The sequence below is a fragment of the Triturus cristatus genome, chromosome 5_2 (genome assembly GCF_964204655.1).
Source record: "Triturus cristatus chromosome 5_2, aTriCri1.1, whole genome shotgun sequence".
Taxonomy (NCBI): Eukaryota; Metazoa; Chordata; class Amphibia; order Caudata; family Salamandridae; genus Triturus; species Triturus cristatus.
Window position 1 is genome coordinate 443,057,247 of NC_140588.1, and position 26,025 is coordinate 443,083,271.

Here is a 26,025-nt window from a genome sequence, read left to right on the forward strand (position 1 = left end):
TGATTGGCTGTTTCATACCATTCTAGAAAAAAAACTAGGCTGTATGTGAAAATTAATAGAAGCATGTTTTGTATTGGTACAAAAAAATGTGTAACCAAAGAACAGTACTATGGATTTGCAGTTAGGTTTGAAAAGTCAAGCACTCTTGCTCTGTGGAATTGAAACATTGTGTGTCGAACTTCTGACCTAACTGCACACAGCAGTGTTCCATGAGCTGTTGCTATGGTAGCAGGCAGAAGTCAAGTTGGGGGAAGGGTACTAGGCAGAAGTCAAGTTGGGGGCAGGGTACTTTTGGAAAAGGGTTGGTTTTCAACCAATAGAAATGTGTCATTACATTTGAAAAAAAGGGGGAAGCACTGAGATTTGAAACTTACATGTATATGTGTGGAAAAATAGAGGGAAAGTTTGCCATTATCTGGTTCTGCTGAGAGGAGAGAGGTGTACAGAACAGAGATCCTGGCTCTGATAATCTGCTGTTTGAGTGACACATTTCTTTCACAACTAACTAATTTTAAAGGTGAGTTTACAGTTTGAGAGGGGATGTATGTGGTAACTTAAGAAATGAATAATAGAAATGGGAATTGTTTTTGTTGTAGTTACACATGGTGGATTCATAATGTGTCAGTCTGTAAAAGAGATTTTCACTTGGCCCGAAAAAAAAAGAGCAGTAAGTGTGCTTTCAAATTGGCAAAGAAATTTCGTTTTGGCACTAATGTGAAAACATGACTGTGTGTGCATAGAAGAATTATAGGCAGAAATGTATTGCGTCTTGCTCTGGTGATTTCACAGTTGCAGTAGATGGAAAAGAGGAGCGAATTTTTGGGGGAAGAAGCAGAGGTTTAGCACACACCCATGTGCTTGCCATGTATAGTCATGCACAGTAATTAGAAGCGAGTGGGGTTTTCAGGTTTAAGTCTGTAATGCAAATACATTCAGCATCACTAAGGCTGGTTGCCCCTGCTGGAGTGTAGGCAGTCACAGAGAATACACACGGTGGTGGTCTGAAAAAAAAACTGCTTGGACATGTGCATTTAAATAAATTTAAAAAAAAGGTTTCAGAATGTGTCAGTCTGTAAAAGTGATTTCAAATTGAAAAAAGAGATATACACTTGCCCCCGAAAAAAAAAGAGCAGTAAGTGTGCTTTCAAATTGGCAAAGAAATTTCGTTTTGGCACTAATGTGAAAACATGACTCTGTGTGCATAGAAGAATTATAGGCAGAAATGTATTGCGTCTTGCTCTGGTGATTTCACAGTTGCAGTAGATGGAAAAGAGGAGCGAATTTTTGGGGGATGAAGCAGAGGTTTAGCACACACCCATGTGCTTGCCATGTATAGTCATGCACAGTAATTAGAAGCGAGTGGGGTTTTCAGGTTTAAGTCTGTAATGCAAAAACATTCAGCATCACTAAGGCTGGTTGCCCCTGCTGGAGTGTAGGCAGTCACAGAGAATACACACGGTGGTGGTCTGAAAAAAAAACAGCTTGGACATGTGCATTTAAATAAATTTAAAAAAAAAGGTTTCAGAATGTGTCAGTCTGTAAAAGTGATTTCAAAGTGTAAAAAGAGATTTTCACTTGGCCCGAAAAAAAAAGAGCAGTAAGTGTGCTTTCAAATTGGCAAAGAAATTTCGTTTTGGCACTAATGTGAAAACATGACTCTGTGTGCATAGAAGAATTATAGGCAGAAATGTATTGCGTCTTGCTCTGGTGATTTCACAGTTGCAGTAGATGGAAAAGAGGAGCGAATTTTTGGGGGAAGAAGCAGAGGTTTAGCACACACCCATGTGCTTGCCATGTATAGTCATGCACAGTAATTAGAAGCGAGTGGGGTTTTCAGGTTTAAGTCTGTAATGCAAATACATTCAGCATCACTAAGGCTGGTTGCCCCTGCTGGAGTGTAGGCAGTCACAGAGAATACACACGGTGGTGGTCTGAAAAAAAAACAGCTTGGACATGTGCATTTAAATAAATTTTAAAAAAAGGTTTCAGAATGTGTCAGTCTGTAAAAGTGATTTCAAAGTGTAAAAAGAGATTTTCACTTGGCCCGAAAAAAAAAGAGCAGTAAGTGTGCTTTCAAATTGGCAAAGAAATTTCGTTTTGGCACTAATGTGAAAACATGACTCTGTGTGCATAGAAGAATTATAGGCAGAAATGTATTGCGTCTTGCTCTGGTGATTTCACAGTTGCAGTAGATGGAAAAGAGGAGCGAATTTTTGGGGGAAGAAGCAGAGGTTTAGCACACACCCATGTGCTTGCCATGTATAGTCATGCACAGTAATTAGAAGCGAGTGGGGTTTTCAGGTTTAAGTCTGTAATGCAAAAACATTCAGCATCACTAAGGCTGGTTGCCCCTGCTGGAGTGTAGGCAGTCACAGAGAATACACACGGTGGTGGTCTGAAAAAAAAACAGCTTGGACATGTGCATTTAAATAAATTTAAAAAAAAAGGTTTCAGAATGTGTCAGTCTGTAAAAGTGATTTCAAAGTGTAAAAAGAGATTTTCACTTGGCCCGAAAAAAAAAGAGCAGTAAGTGTGCTTTCAAATTGGCAAAGAAATTTCGTTTTGGCACTAATGTGAAAACATGACTCTGTGTGCATAGAAGAATTATAGGCAGAAATGTATTGCGTCTTGCTCTGGTGATTTCACAGTTGCAGTAGATGGAAAAGAGGAGCGAATTTTTGGGGGAAGAAGCAGAGGTTTAGCACACACCCATGTGCTTGCCATGTATAGTCATGCACAGTAATTAGAAGCGAGTGGGGTTTTCAGGTTTAAGTCTGTAATGCAAATACATTCAGCATCACTAAGGCTGGTTGCCCCTGCTGGAGTGTAGGCAGTCACAGAGAATACACACGGTGGTGGTCTGAAAAAAAAACAGCTTGGACATGTGCATTTAAATAAATTTAAAAAAAAGGTTTCAGAATGTGTCAGTCTGTAAAAGTGATTTCAAAGTGTAAAAAGAGATTTTCACTTGGCCCGAAAAAAAAAGAGCAGTAAGTGTGCTTTCAAATTGGCAAAGAAATTTCGTTTTGGCACTAATGTGAAAACATGACTCTGTGTGCATAGAAGAATTATAGGCAGAAATGTATTGCGTCTTGCTCTGGTGATTTCACAGTTGCAGTAGATGGAAAAGAGGAGCGAATTTTTGGGGGAAGAAGCAGAGGTTTAGCACACACCCATGTGCTTGCCATGTATAGTCATGCACAGTAATTAGAAGCGAGTGGGGTTTTCAGGTTTAAGTCTGTAATGCAAATACATTCAGCATCACTAAGGCTGGTTGCCCCTGCTGGAGTGTAGGCAGTCACAGAGAATACACACGGTGGTGGTCTGAAAAAAAAACAGCTTGGACATGTGCATTTAAATAAATTTAAAAAAAAAGGTTTCAGAATGTGTCAGTCTGTAAAAGTGATTTCAAAGTGTAAAAAGAGATTTTCACTTGGCCCGAAAAAAAAAAGAGCAGTAAGTGTGCTTTCAAATTGGCAAAGAAATTTCGTTTTGGCACTAATGTGAAAACATGACTCTGTGTGCATAGAAGAATTATAGGCAGAAATGTATTGCGTCTTGCTCTGGTGATTTCACAGTTGCAGTAGATGGAAAAGAGGAGCGAATTTTTGGGGGAAGAAGCAGAGGTTTAGCACACACCCATGTGCTTGCCATGTATAGTCATGCACAGTAATTAGAAGCGAGTGGGGTTTTCAGGTTTAAGTCTGTAATGCAAATACATTCAGCATCACTAAGGCTGTTTGCCCCTGCTGGAGTGTAGGCAGTCACAGAGAATACACACGGTGGTGGTCTGAAAAAAAAACAGCTTGGTTTCATAATGTGACAGTTTGTTATACAGATTTTCACTTGCCCAAAAAAAAAGAGGAGTTTGTGTGCATTCAAATTGGCAAAGAAATTTCGTTTTGTGACTATTGTGAAAAGAAATGTAGTAATATATTTAAATACAATAAAGAATTTTTTTTTTAGTTTTTTTGCAGGTATTGCTGAAGAACAGTGAACAAAATTTAAGATGCCTACAAAATCTCGAGTTCAAAAAACGCTAAAAAAAAAACTATATTTGAGGACAACTGGAGGACCAAAGTTAGTAGAAGATGCTGATGTTGGGAAAAAGAAAAAATCTTCTGGTAAGCAAAAAAGACAATTCCTAAACAAAATATTGAAAACAAACAAAAATGTACAAAATGTCTGTTCTCGGAAAAATGTAACAAAACCTACAGAACAGCAAAAAATTGAGGATTTAGTTAATGCAAATATACCTTCTGCAATTGAAAAGTTTAACATAAACAGAAAAACAGCATTTAAAGAGATACGTAGAAAAATGTTTCAGAGAAGAGTTATGTCCAATTTGATAAAGGATATAAAGAAATATAAGCAAAAGGCTAAATATTATAAGAGAAAAAAAGAAATTGAAGCCATTGCAGCAAAGGCATTAGAATTAAAAAGGAAACTATTCATATTAATTTTGAATAGGATGCGTACATTAGATAAAATGGTTAATGTACTGAAATCACAAAGCAAAAGCAAAAGAGTAGTGAACAGAACAAATTTTTGTAAAGTGTTTTTAGGAAAGTGGATGCATAGCTCAAGTAGTGAACCTTTTTTTAATGAAGAGAGCTATTTTCAAAGTAATAGTTTGCTGCATGCAGTTGACACCAGAGGTCGTTCATACGAAGTAAAAAATGGTTGCATAATGGAGAAGGAGATAATGGTTCCAAGAGATGAGGTACAAGTGATGGCAGATGAGGCAATGGGGAGACGTCCTAAAGCCCCAGTGTACACTTGGAATTGTAGTAGTATTTGCACTGTGCGTCAGGAATCTATTGACAGATTTCGAGAGTTTCTAAGAGAATATAGTAAAAAAAGTGTAAAACAAAAGATTAAGGTGCTTCAAAGTCTGGATCCATGCAGAGTGAGAGAGAATACTGGTTTGCAGGGTCATTCTCTTGCTTGTCTATCTAGAAAAGTGTGCAATAGTGTTTTCCATCATTTTAGGATGCTGGCTGTTCATCATACTGAAATGAGAAAGTTTGTGAGACGGTTGTATTTTGCCAAAAGTCCAGCAATAAAGTTAAATGAATTGAATAGGGCTCTGTTCCGAGGAACGGTATCAGATGTAGAGAAGGTTGTTGATGAAATTCAGTTTTGTTACTTTGGTCCTGAACAAAACAGTGCAGAGAAGGACACAGTAAATGAGGCAGAAGTGGAAGAGAATGTAGAACCTTGTGTAAGTAAGACATTTAATGATCACATAACAAAATTTGCAATAGTCTCTAATGAAAGACCAAATGTTACTTGTATTTGTTGCCGCAGAACTCATTATAGAAAACAAACTAGGAATGTTGATCTCTACAGAAAGAGTGAAAATGAAGATAATTATAAGTGGATGGATTTTGCAACATATATATTTCTTGAAAATTGTTTTGAATTGGGTGAAGATCAGCGTATTTGTAAATACTGCTACAACAAGTTAGAGGAAAATAGAATGCCGACCAGAGCTGTACATAATAATTTAGAATTGGATGCTATTCCTGCTGAACTTTCTGAATTAAATACATATGAGTCTATACTCATTCAATGTGTTCATCCGTTCCAGACCATAGTACGTATGGAGCCCAAAACTGGTAAATTACCTCCTTCAGATTTACTGAGAGGTTTAAAAGGTAGAGTGGTGTATTTGCCCTTGGATTTGAAAAAAAATATGGAAACTATTGATGCGGATACTTTGGAAACTGAACCATTAATTATTCTGGTTAATGGTGTACCTACAAAGAATAAGAAGATTTGGCAGGAGCTGGTAGATGTGCGGAAAGTACAAAGAGCAAATTTGTATTTGAAAAAAAATAACAAATGGTATGAATCAATTTATATAGTAGAAGAAGAAGAAGAAGAAGATTTACAAGGAGATACAGAAACACCAAGTGGACAAATTGAAAAAGTGGACAAGTCAAAGGAAGAAGAAATTTATGAACATTTTAGCATACATCCTCTCCATTCGAAAGAAGTTATGGGAGACAATATTGATCTCTTTCAGATGAAGAAAGCAAAAGGAAATCCCGTGAGTGTATGGGAGGAGAGCTTGGAAGCTCGATGTTTTCCCCAGCTGTTTCCTAAAGGAAAAGGAGGACGATACGATGAACGTCCGGAACAGATTCCAGCTTCTGAGTATCGGACTACAAGACTATATGCTGAAGATCCCAGATTTCGACAAAGTATCCCTTATTTGTTCCATCTTTTATTTGAAAGCGACTTGTCTGCACTGTCTTATGCAGTAAATCACATTTTAAAAAGTGGAGTACATTTACAAAATGTGTCTGCTAAGGATTTTATGGAGAAAGTGCAGCACCGAGATGATCATTTGGAAACACAACTGATCAATCTGATGGCTTGTCAGCGTGGGACAAATGAATATTGGTACCGACGCCATGGTGAACTAAAATGCATGTTACGCAATTTAGGAACACCAACATGGTTCCTTACCCTAAGCTGCGCCGAGTACGCTTGGGATGATTTACTGGATTTTCTACGAGAGGCCAATTCAAACATTGAAAACATCGAATACAAGACAGCAGGAGAACTGTGCTCATTGGATCCGGTTAATGTTTGCAGATATTTCAATCATAGATTTGAGGCTATGATGTCCTTCATCTGCAATAAAAAAAATCCACCCCTTGGAGAAGTAGTGGATTTCTTTTGGAGAAAAGAGTACCAGGCAAGAGGTGCTCCTCATATTCATATGCTGCTGTGGATCAAGGATGCCCCAAAGTTTGGAACAGATACTGATGAAGCAGTGTTATCTTACATTGAAGAATATGCAACATGTGCTATACCTAAAAGCACAGAAGAGTACAAGTTAAAGGAGCAAGTTCTACGTTTCCAAAGTCATCGGTGTGGAAAATACTGTCGACGGAAATACAAGAGCAAAGAAAAATACTACACTAAATGTCGATTTGGATTTCCTAGACCTGTTCTTACAAATGGAAGAGTCAACAGTTTTATGTCAGCTGTGAGACATACTATCACAAGAAAATCACCTAAGAATACCTACAACCTTAAAAGAAAAGAAGAATCAAAAAATATAAATGACTACAACCCAGTCATTTTATCCATGTGGAACGCTAACATGGATATACAGTATGTTGCTGACAATTCCATTGCTGTTGCTCGATATGTAACGTCTTACATTACGAAATCAGAAAAAACAGAATTGAAGGAAATGTGGGAAGAGATTTCTCACGAGAAGACTGTCAGTAAGAAGCTGTACAGTTTCAGTTTGAAGATGTTATCGCATCGAGAAATTGGATCCTACGAATGTTCAGATAGATTATCTTCTGCAAGTCTCTACTCGAAGTCAAGAAGAATAATTTGGGCAAGTTTAGGCCTTGCAGCAATGAGAAATCGGGTACTGAAATCTGTTGGAGAAATTGAATATTTGGCACAGTTCGAACCTGAAAGTACAGATATATTGAAAACAAACATGTTGGACACATATTATCCCAAGAGAAGTCATCATCTGGAGAACATGTGTCTCTATGAAGTGCTGCAGAACTACATTTATTCACGGAAAGCTGCAGAAGACATCAATAATGGAAAATATAAAGTCGTTGGTGAAGAAGGATGTTTGGTGAAGCAAACCAAAGGAAGTTTGATAAATCACCGGAAGCTGAGTTGCGACACTACCGACAAGAAAGAATTTTACTACTTGGCTCTTTTACAGTTGTTTAAACCATGGCGTTCAGAGGATGAACTACTGGGAGAATTCCAGAGCTATGAAGATTCTTTTAATGCTTGCAAAGACAGCATACAATGCAGTACATTCTCAACTTATCTGCAAATGTTAAATGAAGAAATTGAACAGGAAACTACAATTGCAGCAGAAATTGCTAGAGACAGTTCTCAGGACAGCCAAAGTTCAGGAACATACAGTCAAGATCCCCTAGGACAACCAATCGTTGAAAATGAAGCATCAATAGCCATGAATGAAGTGGAAACGGCTATGAATCAAGCTCAAGAAGAATTTATAGACTTAGAAAATTTGGAAAGACAACTGAATCAAGAGCAGCAACAAATTTATGAAGAGATCAAAAACAAAATTGATCACGGATTTCTACATGAAAAAAAAGAGTGCTCATGCACATCATTTCATCCAATCAGGATGTATGTAAGCGGACAAGCTGGCACTGGAAAAAGTTTCCTAATTAAAGTCATCAGAAGCTACCTAAAGCAAAAAACAGATTCTACTTTGTCTTGTGTGGTTACTGCTCCAACTGGGTTAGCAGCATATAACATAAAAGGAATCACCTTACATCGTTTGCTAATGTTACCAGTGGAGCATGAGAACAAAATACAATTCAACAAGCTAACTGGAGAAGCATGCTTGGAAGTTTCAAGAGTATTGAAGAAGATGCAAGTTCTCATTATTGATGAGGTGAGCATGGTATCAAACTTAATGCTTGCCTTTGTGCATTTAAGAATGCAGCAAATTTTGAAGACAGACTATGACGTGTTATTTGGTGGAAAACACGTCATAGTTTTTGGGGATCTTTTGCAACTTACTCCGGTCAAAGGACAACCAGTGTTTAATACTGTGACACATGAAGACACGAAGAAGTCATTGGGAAGCATCGGTAATACAAATATTTGGTCCTTCTTTGAGTACAAGGAACTTACAACTAATATGAGGCAAGCAAACGATGAAGAATATGGAAGTATTCTGAAAGATATCAGGATTGGACTACTCACAGAAGCTGGCAAAAAAGCATTACAGACTCGGCTGCTACATAATTTATTTCCAAAGGAAGAAATAGTTGCAGAGAAGATATACAAGAACATTGCAGAAAACAAAAGTGTCATCTGCTTAATGCCAACTCTACGTGAATGCTCAATATTCAATGAGGAGCTTTTGAAATTGGAAAAGGAAGAGATCAGGAAATTGGAAGCAGTGGACAAAATTGAGGATGGAAGAATTACTGTCACAGTAACAGGCAAACTGAAAAATAAATTGGACTCACTAGAGAAGAACATCTCCAAAACAGCAGGATTAGAAAAAAATCTATATGTTTGCATGAACTGTAGAGTGTTTTTAAGGAGAAATTTGGATGTTGAAAAAGGCTTAGTAAATGGAGCGATGGGAAGAGTTGTGGGTTTTATTAATTATCAGAAAAAAGATGGAATTGAATGGTTAAAAATAAAATTTGATCAGATAGAGGAAGTTAAAGACATTTGTCGTTGTTCAGTTCGTTTCATGCTTGTGAAAGACTTATATGTACGTAGGAAGCAGTTTCCGTTTTCTCTAGCATATGCTGTAACTATTCACAAGTCTCAAGGATTGACTGTAGATTGTGCATTTGTGAACATTGGATCTAGTGTGTTCAAAGAAGGTATGGCATATGTTGCTTTGTCACGAGTCAAAACATTATCAGGTTTATTCATGATAGACTTCGATGACTCAAAAGTTAGTGCTGATACAAACTGTGTAAAGGAGTATAATAGATTAAGAAGAAGCTATGCTCCTCATTTAGGTCAGTATCCTGTGTTGGAGAAACGTGTAGTTTCTCGTAAAAGGAGAAATGAGAATATCTGTAATGAAGATGTAGAGAAGAGGAAAAAAAAGAGGAGTGATGTAATTGCAAGCAAAAAGAATAAGGAAAATGAAGAACAGGTTGTAGGATGTCATTTTGAAAATAGCTCTGGTGTCAACTGCTACGCAAATGTAGTGCTGAATGTTGCTTTTTATCTGGAAAGTTTGCAAGAGCAGATAATAATAAATCAGGGAAAAAGATTCTGTTCAGAGCTCAGTCTCCTTTTTCAAAAGCTGAGTAAAGATAAAACTCAAATAGAAAGTGCTACTGATATTAGAAAACTTTTAGATGTATGTTCAGGACGAACACAGTTTTCTCAAAATGAACAGCAAGATGCTCACGAATTTTTGATGTATTTTCTTCAGGTAGTGGAAGAAGAAGGAGTTCCCATTGACATTTTTTTTGGTCTCTCTTATAAATGGGAACATAGTTGTGATAATTGTTATAATATAAGTGGTTCTATTGTTGATAATGAAAGGTTTATTTATTTGACATTGCCAGAGAGTAAAACAGTCACTTTTGCAAACTTAGTTAAAGATGCTAATCATAGCATGAAATGTGGTGAGTGTAATTCTGACATGTTATCAACATTAATTTTAAGGGAATACGGACAGTATGTAATTTTAATGATGCAACGATGTAGAGCTGATGGATCAAAATTGGATACTTTAATAAAGAAGTTTACAGGACAGCAATTATCAATTTCAGGAAAAACTTTTGTAACTGTTGCAATAATTTTCCATGATGGACCTACTGTTACTTCTGGACATTACACAGTTTATCTAAAATGTGAAAAAGGATGGACACTGTGTAATGATTCCCAATTGATTTTCAAACAACGTTTGCCTTTTGATTTAGCAAATTCCTATCTAATCTTCCTGAAACCTAAATTTTAGAGAGACTTGGCAAGATCTGGACAAAATAATTTTACCATTTTACAGGATTACCATTGCAATTTTGTAGAAAAAAGATTTTTAAAATTATCATTTGGCCTAAAGGAAAGATAACCAATTGTAATGTGGACTTTTTAAATTTTTAATGCAATTTTGAAAAACCAATAATTTAGAGATTATCGGTAACTTCTGCACATTTTAAATTTTGGAATGTTATTGGACTGCCACTGGAAATTTTTTCAAAAATGATTTCAAAAATTACTATTTGGCCATGTGGAAAAGTAAGCAATTCTATTGTGGACTAAATAAATTATTCGAAAAATTTTCGTGAACCAAAATGTTACAGAGAATCGGTGAGATCTGGACAGATTAAACTTTAGAATTTTAATGGTTTTCCCTTGGAAATTTATTCCAGGGAAAGAATAAAAAATACTATTTGGCCTAAAGGAAATAAAATCAGATGTATTTTGGAGTTATTTGAGATATATTATTGTGAATGTACTTCTGAAACAAAAATATCAGACGGTATTTTAAAGAAAAAAGTATTGTTTTTAGATGACATTTTTTAAGAATAATATGCATTTCTGTAATGATAAGTTTAAGTGAGAAGAGATTCTGGGCTTTTTTAATACAATCTTTGAGATTGTTATTTTTTTTTGCCCGCTGTAAAATGATGAATGCAATTGCTTTCACAATTTATAGTGAAATGCAATATATTCTGAAAACAGCAAAAATAAGGCAAAAATATTTTTTGGAAAAAAATGTAAATATGTGTACTGTATTATAAAATGTTTTAAAAATATTAATACTTTTTTCTTTTTTTTCAGATCGATATAGAAAATTTTCGTAAACTACAACCATTTTAAAAACTATTTTTTAAAAAAACAAATGAATAAATATTTTTTTCAGTGAGTATGGTAAGTCAATAGTAATAATTGTAGTCTTTCAAGGACCTTGTAATGTGAAAAATGATTTTTAGTGTTTTTTTTAAAAAATAAAAAAAAAGGTACGCTTACCGTACGCGTACGGTAAAAAAAAAAAGTTTTTTAAAAAAAATGTAAAAAAAAGATGAAAGATAAGGTTGGCTCTTAAAAGAACCGTTGTGTTCATGCAGGGACAGAGGAAAGGAACCATGGGAAAATCATTCAAAGCTACAAATGTGCTGATCTATTTTGTTATTCACTAGGGAAACACTGGTCTCCCTATAACAAATTAGAGCTTTACAAAATGTGCAATGAATATCAACCTTCCGAAATCGAGGGTTCATTTCCAGAGGGCCAGCAAAAGGAGATTCTCCCCCCACAGATGAAGGGCTCACCTGAGCTGCAGAAGAAGGAGTAAGCTCTGCAGGTGATGGTCCAGGCTGAGCTGCTGTGGATGTACTGGCTCGTCTTTCTGAAGAGTTACCTCCAAAAAGTTGAGCATGTGTCCTTTTGTGTACATCCTTGAGGTGCCTCATCATGGTGTGATTCCCAAAGGAATACTTCCTGTCAGGATTACCTCTAGAAAGTACACGCTTACACAGCTTGCAAGTAACTAAGGGTGCATTCACCTTTTGCTGGCCTTCTGGAAAAGTAAAATAATCCCAAACATAAGAAGGTTTTACTTTCCTCGCTCTCTGCCTCAAGACAGTGCTGCTGGTGCTAGCCTCACTCTCAGAAGAGCTCTGCTGTTCTGCCATCGTATCCCAAAGACAAACCAGCTCCTTCTCCCAAGGGATCACAAGCAGAAATGAGGGGAATGGGTGTGGTGTAGGAGAGTTCTAGAACTGAAAGTAGTTTCAACCAATCAAAAGTTGTGTTTCAAGATCACATGACCTACCGTACGCTTACGGTACGCTTACGGTGCGCTTACGGCAAAAAGTACGCGTGCGCGTAAAAAAGACACGCGCTTGCGCACATGCGCATAACAGTCATTTCCCGGCACTTCCGCGTAACGTGCGCGTGTTGCGTAAGCGCGCACGCGTCCCACGCGCAGTACGCGCGGCTACGCAAAGTGCGTAACTATACGCAAGCAGCGTAGATAGATTACGGACGTTGCGTAAACCGTACGCTTACCGTGAGCTTACGGTACGCGTACTATAAAAAAAAAAAAAAAAAAAAAAAAAATCTGGAAATAAATTTTACATGTTTATTTTAAAAAATATATATAAAAAAAATATTTAAGGATTTTAAAAATTAAAGCATAGTCTTTATAAAAGATAAGAAAATTAAAATAAAAATATGTTTGAAAAAAATGAAGAATATAAAAAAAAAATAGCATTTAAAAAACCTTGCAAATTCACTGAAAAAACCATGGGTTTCACACACGTTATAGTTAGGAATTAGCATTTAAAAAACCTTGCAAATTCACTGAAAAAACCATGGGTTTCACACACGTTATAGTTAGGAATTAGCATTTAAAAAACCTTAGAAATTCACTGAAAAAACCATAGGTTTCACACACGTTATAGTTAGGAATTAGCATTTAAAAAACCTTAGAAATTTAGTGAAAAAACCATAGGTTTCACACATGTTATAGTTAGCTGGACATTTTACTCGTAAAAAACCAATGAAATTGCCCCGTTATAGTTAGATCAGCTAACTATAACTCGCGCGCCCGCAATGCACTGCTGATGACGTCACATATTACATCACTCATGACATGGTCAGTGACATCACTCATGACATCACTGATGACATCTCAAATGACATCACTGATGACATCACTGATGACATCATCCAGTGAATGTGTGTTATTCTGAAAATTAAATATGTTTTATATATGTATATCTCATGGTCGATGGAAGAATAAATGGGTATATAAGTGTCTAAATGGATGATTTGTTTTTGAAAAATTGATTGTGTAACTGACTGATTAAGTGTATCATAGTGAATACATGGCTTAGTGAGTAATGTTTAAATATGTAAATATCTGTATCAGTCTCTCACTTTGTGTATAAGTGGCTGCATGGGTTGGTGAGTAGCTACATGGGTGCCTATTTAGGTTATTAGTTGTTTTTTTGAGTATCAGTCTGAGTGTCTGCATGGTTCGGTGGGGGGTATTACGTAGTGCATCGGTGCATGAATGAGTGACTCACTGTTTGTATGTGTTGAACACAGCATGTGTGCAGGACTGTATGGGTGGATGAGTGTGTGTATGGGTGTGTTAGTGAGTGAATGACTGTCTCAATAGTGTCTTCAGGAGTAACTACATACGTTTTAAACTAGTATATGTGACTATTGGTGTATATATGTGAGTATATGTGAAAGTGAGAGATTGAAAGAGTTCCTGTATGAATAAGTATGTGTTTCTATAAGTGATTGTTTAAAAGACTAAGTATGTGTAAGTTTCCGTAGAAGTAAGTGTGGTGGTGTGTGTATAACTGTATATGCAAGTAAATGTATGTTTGATTCTTTATTAGCATGAGTGACTATGTGTGTGAGTAACTCTATGGATGAGTGGCATTGTGTAACAGGATGTATAGATGTATGAGTACATATGATGAGTGAGTACATGTATGAGTGACTGTATAGGACTGTTGGTGAATGAGTGGATGTGTATGTGGATCTTAGAATTACTGAAGAGGTTGTTGTAACTGGTATTGGTATGTCCATTGTTTTGAAATTTTTAGTCTCTATTTTTGAATGTGTGTATCAAAGCTTATATTAAGGTGAGAGGAGGTCTGCCACTCTATCACAAGGATGATGTCATCAGTGAGGTCATCAGTGATGTCATTTGAGATGTCATCAGTGATGTCATGAGTGATGTCACTGACCATGTCATGAGTGATGTAATATGTGACGTCATCAGCAGTGCATTGCGGGCGCGCGAGTTATAGTTAGCTGAACTAACTATAACGGGGCAATTTCATTGGTTTTTTACGAGTAAAATGTCCAGCTAACTATAACATGTGTGAAACCTATGGTTTTTTCACTAAATTTCTAAGGTTTTTTAAATGCTAATTCCTAACTATAACGTGTGTGAAACCTATGGTTTTTTCAGTGAATATATATATATATATATTCACTGAAAAAAAACATAGGTTTCAGGGAGGTTATAGTTAGTTGGACAATTCACTCATACAAAACCAGAGAAATTTGTCCGTTATAGTTAGTTGAGCTAACTATAACCCGCATCCCCACAATGCACTGCTAATGAAGTCACATATTACACCACTCATGACATGGTCAGTGACATCACTCATGACATCACTGATGACATCTCAAATGACATCACTCATGACATCATCTGGTGACTGTGTGCTTCTGAAAAGTTGAAGTATGTTTTTATATATGTGTATATATATATATATATATATATATATATATATATATATATATATACGCCAAGGTGTATTGAAGAATGAGTGGGTGTATGAGTGTCTGAATGGATGATTTAGTAGGTGCATGACTCACTGTATAGGTGAGTGATTAAACATGTTTTACTGAATGTATGGGTTAGTGACTAATTTGTGTGATTATCTGTATCAGTCTGTCAGTTGGTAAGTGGCTGCAAGGGTTGGTGAGTAGCTACATGAGTGTCTATATGGGTTATTGATTGTTTGTCTGAGTACCTGTATGGGTGCCTGAGTGTCTGTGTGGGTTGGTGTATGTGATTCCCTGAATGGGTAATTCTCTGGGTGTATGGGTTCAAGAGTCCAACTGTGAGGGGCTGTATGGGTGGGTGAGTGTGTGTATGGCTGTGTTGGTGAATGAATGGATCTCTCATTGGTACATGTGTGAGTAACTATGTATGTGAAAGGCAGTATATGTAAGAGTTGGAGCATATAAGTGACTGTATGTGAGAGCGAGTGATTGCGAGAGTGGCTGTATGGATGAGTGTGTGCCTATGTCAGTGATTGTATAAGAGAGTAAGTATGTGTTAGTATCTGTGTGAATAAGTGAGATGATGTGTATAACTGTATACTTGAGTAAATGGGAGTGAGATTGATTCTTTGCATGACTGACTAGGTGTGTGACTAACTCTATGGGTGAGTGGTGGTGTGTGAGTGTCTGTATGGGTGTATGAGTACATATGATAGTGGCTGTATTGATGACTGACTACTTGTATGAGTGACTGTATGGGTAAGTGAGTGGATGTGTGTATAGACCTAGGAATCAGTGAGTGGGTATGTACTAACTGGTATTGCTGTGTCTATGGTTTCGAGAATGGTATTCTGTATTTTAGAGTGGGTGTATCAAAGTTATATTAGGGTGTGAGGAGGTGCATCAGATGATCATGTGGATGATGTCATAAGTGATGTCATTTGAGATTTCATCAGTAATGTCATCTGTGATGTCACTGACCATGTTATGAGTGATGTAATATCTCACGTCATCAGCAGTGCATTGCAGGGGCGTGGGGTATAGTTAGCTCAACTAACTTTAATGGCCGAATTTCTCTGTTTTTTTACGAGTAAAATGCCCAACTAATTATAAAGTCCCTGAAACCTGTGCTTTTTTCAGTGAATTTCTAACGTTTTTTAAATGCTAATTTCTAAATATTCCTACAGAGGTAGGACATGTGCAGAAAGAGAAAGAAAGGGGCAGAAAGAGGCAAGAGAAGTTCAGCAAGAGGCAACAAAAGTACAGAAAGAGGAAGAAAGGTATACAAAGAAGCAATAGAAGTGCAGAAAGAAGCAACAGAGGTGCAAAAAGAGGCCTACTTTGACTGTACCTTTCCAAAGACTCATACAAAGTATCCTAATCTCTAATCCTTCTCCCAGGATGTCTTAAACCTCACTTTGCTCTTGAAGATGCACTATTCATTGACTGTTCAGAATTTGTTGGCCTACCAAATGTAAAACAGCAATCCTAACCATATCACTGTTGTAAGTCTGACCAAGTTAGTGAAGGTATGCATGTGTGTGTCTCTGCTTTTACCTGGTGACATGTTACATAAAAATAAACATACAAAAACTTGAATATCCGTGTTTCAAACAGCGTGCTCTGTAAATGTGTGTACAGGAAGGTGCTTGTATTTCTTTCTGCTCCTAATACAGGGCTCATGCATATTCAATAGTACATTTGAGGGGCTTTATAACACCTATATACATAACACATGTCTGCCTGTGCAACCAAATGACAGAGCAGAAGTAACACGATTTGGCCACCTATAAGAGAAGTTACCTGCTTTTTAACCTACCATCTTCAGATCCATAACACATGTGAGAATACATGTACAAGTAGACATATACCTCAGTAATGAGAGTATGCAGACCTTTAAACTTGACAGCTTTGCCTTCCCATTTAAATATAGAAACAGGCATGATAAGTACAAAAAGAGGCAAGAGAAGTGTGGAAAAAAACGAGAGAGATGCAGAAAGAGTAAGAAATGTACAGAAACAGGTGAGAGAAGTGCAGAAAGAGGCAAAGAGAAGTGTAGAAAGAGACAAGAGAAGTGCAGAAAGAGGCAAAAGAGGAGCAGAAAGAGGCAAGAGAGGTGCAGAAACAGGAAAGAGAACTGCAGAAAGAGGCAAGAGAGTTGCAGAAAGAGGCAAGAGAAGTGCTGAAAGAACTAACAGAGATACAGAAAGAGGCAAGAGAAGTGTTGAAAGAAGGAACAGAAATGCAGAAAGAGGGAAGAGAATTGCAGAAAGAAGCAACAATGGTGCAGAAAAAGGCAATAGAAGTGCAGAAAGAAGTAACAGAGGTACATAAAGAGGCAAGAGAAGTGCTGAAAGAAGGAACAGAAATGCAGAAAGAGGAAAGAGAATTGCAGAAAGAAGCAACAAAGGTGCAGAAAGAAGCAATAGAAGTGCAGAAAGGGGTAAAGAGTTACAGAAAGAGACAAGAGAGGTGCACAAAGAGACAAGAGAGGTACACAAAGAGGGAAGACAAGTGCAGAAAGAGGCAACAGGTATGCAGTAAGAAGCAAGAGAAGTGCAGAAAGAAGCAACAGAGGTGTAGTGACAGGCAAGCTGGTTTTAGAAAGAAGGCAAAAGAAGTCCAGAAAGAAGCAAGAGAAATATAGAAAGAGGCAAGAGAAGTGCAGAAAAAGGCAAAAGAAGAACAGAATGAAGCAAGTGAAGCACAGAAAGAGGCAAGAGAAGTGCAGAAAGAGGCATGAGAAGTACAGAAAGAGACAAGAGATGTGCAGAAAAAGGCAAGACAGGTGCAGAAAGAGGCAGGAGAACTGCAGAAAGAACCAACAGAGGTGCAGTCAGAGACAAGAGGGGTGCTAAAAGAGGCAAAAGAAGTGTAGAAAGAAGAAAGTAAGGTGCAGAAAGAGGAAAGAGAAGTACAGAAAGAACCAACAGAGGTGCAGAAAGATGCAATAGAAGTGCAGAAAGAGGCTCGGAGACGTGCAAAAAGAAGCAAGAGAAGTGCAGAAAGAAGCAATAGAGGCACAGAAAGAAGCAAGTGAAGTGCAGAAGGAGGCAAGAGAGCTGAGGAAAGTGGGAAGTGGGGTACAAAAAGGCGTTATGGGGGTGCAGAAAGAAGCAAGAGAAGTGATGAAAGAGACAAGAGAGTTGCAGAAAGGCAAAAGAAGTGCAGAAAGAGGCAAAAGACGTGCTGAAAGAAGCAACAGAGGTGCAGAAAGATGCAAGAAGAAGTGCAGAAAGAAGTAAAATGGGTGCAGAAAGAGGCAAGATAAGTGCACAAAGAAGCAACAGAGGTGCAGAAGAAGGCAACAGAACTGCAGAAAGAGGCAAGCCTGTTGCACAAATAGGCAAACAAGGTGCAGAAAGATGGAACAGGGGGTGCAGGCAGAGACAAGAGGCAAGAGAGGTGCAGGAATTTATAAGAGAAGTGCCAAAAGACGCAAGAGGAGTGCAGACGGGTGTAGAAGGAGGCAAGATGGGTACAGGAATTTACAAGAGAGGTACCAAAAGAAGCAAGAGGCATGCAGAAAGAACCAACAGAGGTGTAGAAAGAGGCAAGAGAGGTGCAGACAGATGGAAAAGGGGTGCAGAAAGAGGCAAGAGAGGTGCAGAAAGAGGGAAGAGGGGTACAGAAAGAGGCAAGAGGGGTGCAGAAAGAAGCAACAGAGGTGCAGAAAGAAGCAAGAGAAGTGATGAAAGAGACAAAAGAGTTGCAGAAATAGGCAAAAGAAGTGCATAAACAGGCAAGAGAAGTGCTGAAAGAAGCAACAGAGATGCAGAAATAAGCAAGAGAAGTGATAAAAAAGACAAGAGAGTTGAAGGAAGAAACAAGAAAGGTGTAGAAAAAGGCAAGGAAGTGCAGAAAGAGGCAAGACAGGTGCCGGAAGAGGCAGGTGAGGTACAGAAAGAGGCAATTGAGGTATAGACAGAGACAAGAGGGGTGCAGAAAGAGAGAAGAGAAGTGCAGACAGAGGAAAGAGAACTTCAGGAAGATGGAATAGATGTGCAGAAAGAGGGAAGGGGTACAGAAAGAGGCAAGAGGGTTGCAAAAAGAAGCAACAGGGGTGCAGGAAGAGGGAAGAGAGGTGCTGAAAGAGGCTCAAGGGGTGCAGAAAGAGGCATGAGGGATACGGAAAGAAGAAATAGAGGTGCAGAAAGAGGCAAGAGAAGTTCAGAAAAAAACAACAGTGGTGCAGAAAGAGGCAAGAGAAGTGCAGAAAGAGGCAAGAGAGGTAGAGAAAGAGGCAAGAGAGGTACAGAAAGAAATACGAGAAGTGCAGAAAGAGGGAAGAGAGGTGCTGAAAGAGGCTCAAGGGGTGCAGAAACAGGCATGAGGGGTACAGAAAGAAGAAATATAGGTGCAGAAAGAGGCAAGAGAAGTTCAGAAAAAAACAACAGTGGTGCAGAAAGAGGCAAGAGAAGTGCAGAAAGAGGCAAGAGAGGTAGAGAAATAGGCAAGAGAGGTACATAAAGAAGCAAGATCAGCGCAGAAAGAAGGAACAGGGGTGCATAGAGAGGCACAAATGGTGCAGAAAGAAGGAAAAGGGTTACAGAAAGAGGCACAAGGGGTGCAGAAAGAAGCAAGAGAAGTGAATAAAGAAGTATCAGAGGTGCAGAAAGAGACAAGAGAAGTGCAGAAAGAGATAAGAGAAGTGCAAAAAGAAGCAACAGAGATTCATAAATGGGAAAGAGGTGTGGAGAAAGGCAAGGGGAAAGCAGAAAGAAGCAAGAGAGGTGCAAAAAGAAACAAAGAAGTGCAAAAAGAAGGAACAGAGGTGCAGAAAGAGGCAAGAGGGGTGCAGAAAGAACAAACAGAGGTGCAGAAAGAGGCAATAGAAGTACAGAAAGAGAATCGGAGAAGTGCAGAAAGAAGCAAGTGCAGAAAGAAGCTAGAGAAGCACAGCAAGAAGCAACTGAAGTGCAGAAAGAACAAACAGAGGTGCAGAAAGAAGCAATAGAAGTACAGAAAGAGGCTCGGAGAAGTGCAGAAAGAAGCAAGAGAAGTGCAGAAAGAAGCAAGAGAAGCACAGCAAGAAGCAACTGAAGTGTAGAAGGAGACAAGAGAGGTGCAGAAAGAGGGAAGAGGGGTGCAGAAAGATGAAAGAGAAGTGATGAAGGAGAAAAGAGAATTGCAGAAACAGGCAAAAGAAGTGCAGAAACAGGCAAGAGAAGTGCTGAAATAAGCAGCAGAGGTGCAGAAAAAAGCAAGAGAAAGAGACAAGGGGTGCAGAAAGAAGCGGGACTAGCGGACGCAAAAGACCGTGAACTACGAGCCCCAGGAGCCTAAGGGGCAGCGCCAGCAGCGGAGGTCCCGCCCTCCGACACCGGGGACCGTATTTCTGCATCTCGCGCCTCCCGCTTCGCGGGAGACGCAGCGCCAGCGTTTGGGGGACTGGCGGACGCAAAAGACCCTGAACTACGAGCCCCAGGAGCTTAAGGGGCAGCGCCAGCAGTGGAGGTCCCGCCCTCCGACACCGGGGACTGTGTTTCTGCACCTCGCGCCTCCCGCTTTGCGGGAGACGCAGCGCCAGCGTTTGGGGAACTAGCGGACGCAAAAGACCCTGAACTACGAGCCCCAGGAGCCTATGAGGCAGCGCCAGCAGCGGAGGTCCCGCCCTCTGACACCGGGGACCGTATTTCTGCATCTCGCGCCTCCCGCTTCGCGGGAGACGCAGCGCCAGCGTTTGGGGGACTGGCGGACGCAAAAGACCCTGAACTACGAGCCCCAGGAGCTTAAGGGGCAGCGCCAGCAGCGGAGGTCCCGCCCTCCGACACCGGGGACTGTGTTTCTGCACCTCGCGCCTCCCGCTTCGCGGGAGACGCAGCGCCAGCGTTTGGGGGACTAGCGGACGCAAAAGACCCTGAACTACGAGCCCCCGGAGACTAAGGGGCAGCAACAAACAGTACGAAATCCATGGGTCTAAAGCAAAAACTAGAAAAAGTGTGCTATAAAAGCTACAAGCAGATGAAATTTAATCTATTCAGAAAGTCACTAAATGCCCACCTAAAGGCGCCACAGGGCATTTCCCTTATTAGGACCAAATCCCTCACTCACCACGAAGGTGACATGCTTCATCATGGGGATTCTCCTCTCCAAGGAATAACCTAGTTCCTTGGAGGGCTACAACCCTCTCAGCTAGAGAGAGGAGCACAGGGATGTTTTGAATATTGACTAGGATATCCTAAATCCTCATGTGAAAAACAGAGGTGTGAATGAAGGCGCAGCGCAAATAATATATAAGTGCAACAGTGTTAATTAAAACTGGATAAGAGTTGTACAATCAGGCATTTATTCATATACACCCTTTCCAAGGATTAAAACCAGTGATAAAACAGACATGCGAGTTGCAGAAAGAAACAAGAAAGGTACAGAAAAACTAAGAGAAGTGCAGAAAGAGGCAAGACAGGTGCAGAAAGAGGCAGGAGAGGTGTGAAAAGAAGCAAGTGAGGTGCAGAAAGAGACAAGGGGTGCAGAAAGAAGCCAGAGAGGTACAGAAAGAAGCAAGAGAGGTACAGAAAGAAGCAAGAGAAGTGCAGAAAGAAGAAAAATGGGAGACGCAGCACCAGCGTTTGGGGGACTAGTGGATGCAAAAGACCGTGAACTACGAGCCCCAGGAGCCTAAGGGGCAGCGCCAGCAGCGGAGGTCCCGCCCTCCGACACCGGGGACCGTATTTCTGCATCTCGCGCCTCCCGCTTCGCGGGAGACGCAGCGCCAGCGTTTGGGGGACTAGCAGACGCAAAAGACCCTGAACTACGAGCCCCAGGAGCCTAAGGGGCAGCGCCAGCAGCGGAGGTCCCGCCCTCCGACACCGGGGACCGTATTTCTGCATCTCGCGCCTCCCGCTTGGCGGGAGATGCAGCGCCAGCGTTTGGGGGACTAGCAGACGCAAAAGACCCTTAACTACGAGCCCCAGGAGCCTATGAGGCAGCGCCAGCAGCGGAGGTCCCGCCCTCCGACACCGGGGACCGTATTTCTTCACCTCGCGCCTCCCGCTTTGCGGGAGATGCAGCGCCAGCGTTTGGGGGACTAGCGGACGCAAAAGACCCTGAACTACGAGCCCCAGGAGACTAAGGGGCATCAACAAACAGTACGAAATCCATGGGTCTAAAGCAAAAACTAGAAAAAGTGTGCTATAAAAGCTACATGCAGATGAAATTTTATCTATTCAGAAAGTCACTAAATGCCCACCTAAAGGCGCCACAGGGCATTTCCCTTATTAGGACCAAATCCCTCACTCACCACGAAGGTGACATGCTTCATCATGGGGATTCTCCTCTCCAAGGAAAAACCTAGTTCCTTGGAGGGCTACAACCCTCTCAGCTAGAGAGAGGAGCACAGGGATGTTTTGAATATTGACTAGGATATCCTAAATCCTCATGTGAAAAACAGAGGTGTGAATGAAGGTGCAGCGCAAATAATATATAAGTGCAACAGTGTTAATTAAAACTGGATAAGAGTTGTACAATCAGGCATTTATTCATATACACCCTTTCCAAGGATTAAAACCAGCGCACCAGCGGTATGGATTTAAAACCGCTCTGGTGACAGTGAAAAAAAAAGGTCGACATGTTTCAGCCATAATGCCCAAAATCGGGTCAGGCTTTCATCAGGACCTATACCGGGTGCTACTGTGGACCAAGTGAGAACCAGTGCAACAAAAAGGATACCGAATGTAACTTTGTCAATGTATCCAATCACTCTTCAAACTATCATTGGATGGAAGAGGAAAGTACCTGCATGTGCTGGGTATTCAATCCCACCTCTGCCTGGCAGCCGCTCAGGAAGGGGGCACCGCTCTCTCCGTCGGTACTCCGAGTTGTGTAGAGCCGGCTCAAACTCTTCGGAGTTTGAAGAGTGATTGGATACATTGACAAAGTTACATTCGGTATCCTTTTTGTTGCACTGGTTCTCACTTGGTCCACAGTAGCACCTGGTATAGGTCCTGATGAAAGCCTGACCTGATTTCGGGCATTATGGCTGAAACATGTCGACCATTTTCTTCACTGTCAACAGAGCGGTTTTAAATCCATACTGCTGGTGCGCTGGTTTTAATCCTTGGAAAGGGTGTATATGAATAAATGCCTGATTGTACAACTCTTATCCAGTTTTAATTAACACTGTTGCACTTATATATTATTTGCGCTGCGCCTTCATTCACACCTCTGTTTTTCACATGAGGATTTAGGATATCCTAGTCAATATTCAAAACATCCCTGTGCTCCTCTCTCTAGCTGAGAGGGTTGTAGCCCTCCAAGGAACTAGGTTTTTCCTTGGAGAGGAGAATCCCCATGATGAAGCATGTCACCTTCGTGGTGAGTAAGGGATTTGGTCCTAATAAGGGAAATGCCCTGTGGCGCCTTTAGGTGGGCATTTAGTGACTTTCTGAATAGATTAAATTTCATCTGCTTGTAGCTATTATAGCACACTTTTTCTAGTTTTTGCTTTAGACCCATGGATTTCGTACTGTTTGTTGTAGCAATGATTGGGGAATAAATCCAGTGTGGTCTTTAAATTTCCCTAAGACCCTCTTGTTTGTAATCTGTTTTGGTTTGGTAGCCTAAGGGGCAGCGCCAGCAGCAGAGGTCCCGCCCTCCGACACCGGGGACTGTATTTCTGCACCTCACGCCTCCCGCTTCGCGGGAGACGCAGCACCAGCGTTTGGGGAACTAGCGGACGCAAAAGACCCTGAACTACGAGCCCCAGGAGCCTATGAGGCAGCGCCAGCATCGGAGGTCCCGCCCTCCGACACCGGGGACCGTATTTCTTCACCTCGCGCCTCCCGCTTCACGGGAGAAGCAGCGCCAGCGTTTGGGGGACTAGCGGACGCAAAAGACCCTGAACTACGAGCCCCAGGAGCCTAAGGGGCAGCGCCAGCAGCGGAGGTCCCGCTCTCCGACACCGGGGACCGTATTTCTGCAACTCGCGCCTCCCGCTTCGTGGGAGATGCAGCACCAGCGTTTGGGGGACTAGCGGACGCAAAAGACCCTGAACTACGAGCCCCAGGAGCCTAAGGAGTAGCGCCAGCAGCGGAGGTCCCGCCCTCTGACACTGGGGACCGTATTTCTGCACCTCGCACCTCCTGCTTCGCGGGAGACGCAGCGCCAGCATTTGGGGGACTAGCGGACGCAAAAGACCCTGAACTACGAGCCCCAGGAGCCTAAGGGGCAACGCCAGCAGCGGAGGTCCACCCCTCCGACACCGGGGACCGTATTTCTGCACCTCGTGACTCCTGCCATGCGGGACGCGCACGGGCGGGCGCCGGGCTAAGCCCGGGCAAAGGGAGGGCCGTCTGTGGCCGTCCGGGGCAGGAGGTGGCAGGGCAGGGCCACGGACATTGGTGTTTGCTGTCAGGACCTATCGCCTCCTACGTGAGATAATCTCAACTTATTTAGTGTTAAGCTTTGTGATTGGGATATCACAATTGTTTTTATTATTATTATTATTTTATTGTTATTGTTGTACAATTCATGATAGCTTAGGCGTGTTCATTTTTATATTTGTGTAGCAGGCTGTGTCTGGGGTTGTAAGCATGTCCAAACAAAAAGCCTCTAAACCCTCTGTAGCGCCTGCAACGCTTGACAATTACCTAGTCAAAGTTGTTAATAAAATCAATAACGACCGTCGACTCTCCCTAAGTCGGGGTAGTCCTCCTGCTTCCCCATATATCCTGTCTACCTCTCTAGGTGTACCAGTGCTAGATGTTAGCCCAGATCATGATTTACAGCTGGTGACAAATAGTGATGATTTAGTGTCAACGACCCTTAACCAGTCGCTGGTAAATTATCTCTCTGATAATCCTGGGGATTTTTCCCCAGTGTGTAGAGCCGTTAGGGCTTGTCGGAAAATACCTGTTAAGCGAGGAGGGAACAAAAAGGCCAAGAGAATTTTATTACCACCCAAAAGCATAGCTGGGGGGGAGGAGACTCTAGAAAAGAAGGGTCCAGCCCAATTGAATCCTGAGCAATTTAACTTGCTGGTAAGCCTTATCGACGCTAAGCTTGATAAGATTATTCTACCATTGGTGGCCAAACTAGATCGGATTTCCAAAGAAGTAACTAGATTGGGCCATCTTTTGGATACCTACACCACCCAGGTAGGTACTCCAACGACCACTGATACTGGTAATAATGCTAGAAAAGAGGTAGTAATTCCATCTGATGATGGGACCAAGGCTAACCAAATAGTTATACCAGTTCAACTGCACACTGCGAGCCAAGAGTACCAGGCTACTTCGGTAGCTGAAAGTAATGTGGGTTGGACCGAGGTGAGGAGAAAGGGCTCTGTTAATCTTCCGTCAGATTGTGACCCCTATGTGGTGGTTCTAACTAACGTTCCACGGGTTGACTCACTAATGTCTCAGTCTCAGTATGAATCTCATGATTCCCTTAAAAATAAAACTGTTTTTTGGCTGCATAAGCAATGTGGGTTCCCAATGGCCCTTTCTAATGATATACTAACTACTAGAAGGGTCAATTGGGTGGGTAATTCTAGAAGGAATTGCAGGGGCGACTGTGTAAATATTAATTTTAAACATCCCCAACACGTCGCTACAGTTCTGCTTAGAGCAGCTACCCTACCGTTTACTGACAATAGTGTTTGTGCACGCCCGCTTGGCTTTTTTTATAGCCACCTTATTAATATGCCTCCTAATGATAATAATCCTCTTTGGCTACCTCCGCCGATTCAGCAGCGGGGTCTAGCCATCCCTTTGCACAATCGTTTTCATGCCCTTAACAGCTTGGATTCTAATGACGGACCCAATTTGGAGAGCCCGATACCCTCGGGTGATGCTATCAATAAGCAGGTTATTGAAACTATCAATGTTAACTTGGTTTCGGAGCCAACCAGGGTGGAGGATTCTCCTGATAGCGAGTGTAGGGGGACAGTCAATGGAAATCAAAGGGAAGAAAATTCTCCAACTGTATTTATCACACCAGACAGGACCAACGTAAGGGGAAAAGGAATAATCTTAGCCAGCTGGAACGTCGCAGGTTTGAAATCCAAGGGGATGGTTCTGGGCTGGCAGAATTGTATCAATTCCTATGATAATATATATTTTCAGGAGACATGGTGCAGGGAAGAAATTAATTATGAGGGGTTTGTTTCATATAATTTGGTGGCGAAGGGCACTGGGTCGGGCAGAGACAAAGGTGGTTTACTGATATTAGTGTCAATCCATCGCCCAATTATAGTAAAAAGGTATATTATAGTGGGAGAACATGCTCAGATTCTTTGGTTGTTAGAGG

General features: G+C 40.9%; 1 protein-coding gene across 1 annotated transcript in view; it reads left to right on the forward strand.

The window, feature by feature from the left end:
- Positions 1-407: 407 nt before the first annotated feature.
- Positions 408-26,025, forward strand: part of LOC146823128 (uncharacterized) — a 45,504-nt gene continuing 19,886 nt past the window's right edge. Inside the window, exons 1-3 of the mRNA XM_085606371.1 lie at positions 408-517; positions 3,967-8,121; positions 25,517-25,727. Of these exons, the coding sequence (XP_085462497.1) occupies positions 4,010-8,121; positions 25,517-25,727 (4,323 nt within the window). The 5' untranslated portion in view covers positions 408-517; positions 3,967-4,009. The remainder of the gene's footprint in view (positions 518-3,966; positions 8,122-25,516; positions 25,728-26,025) is intronic.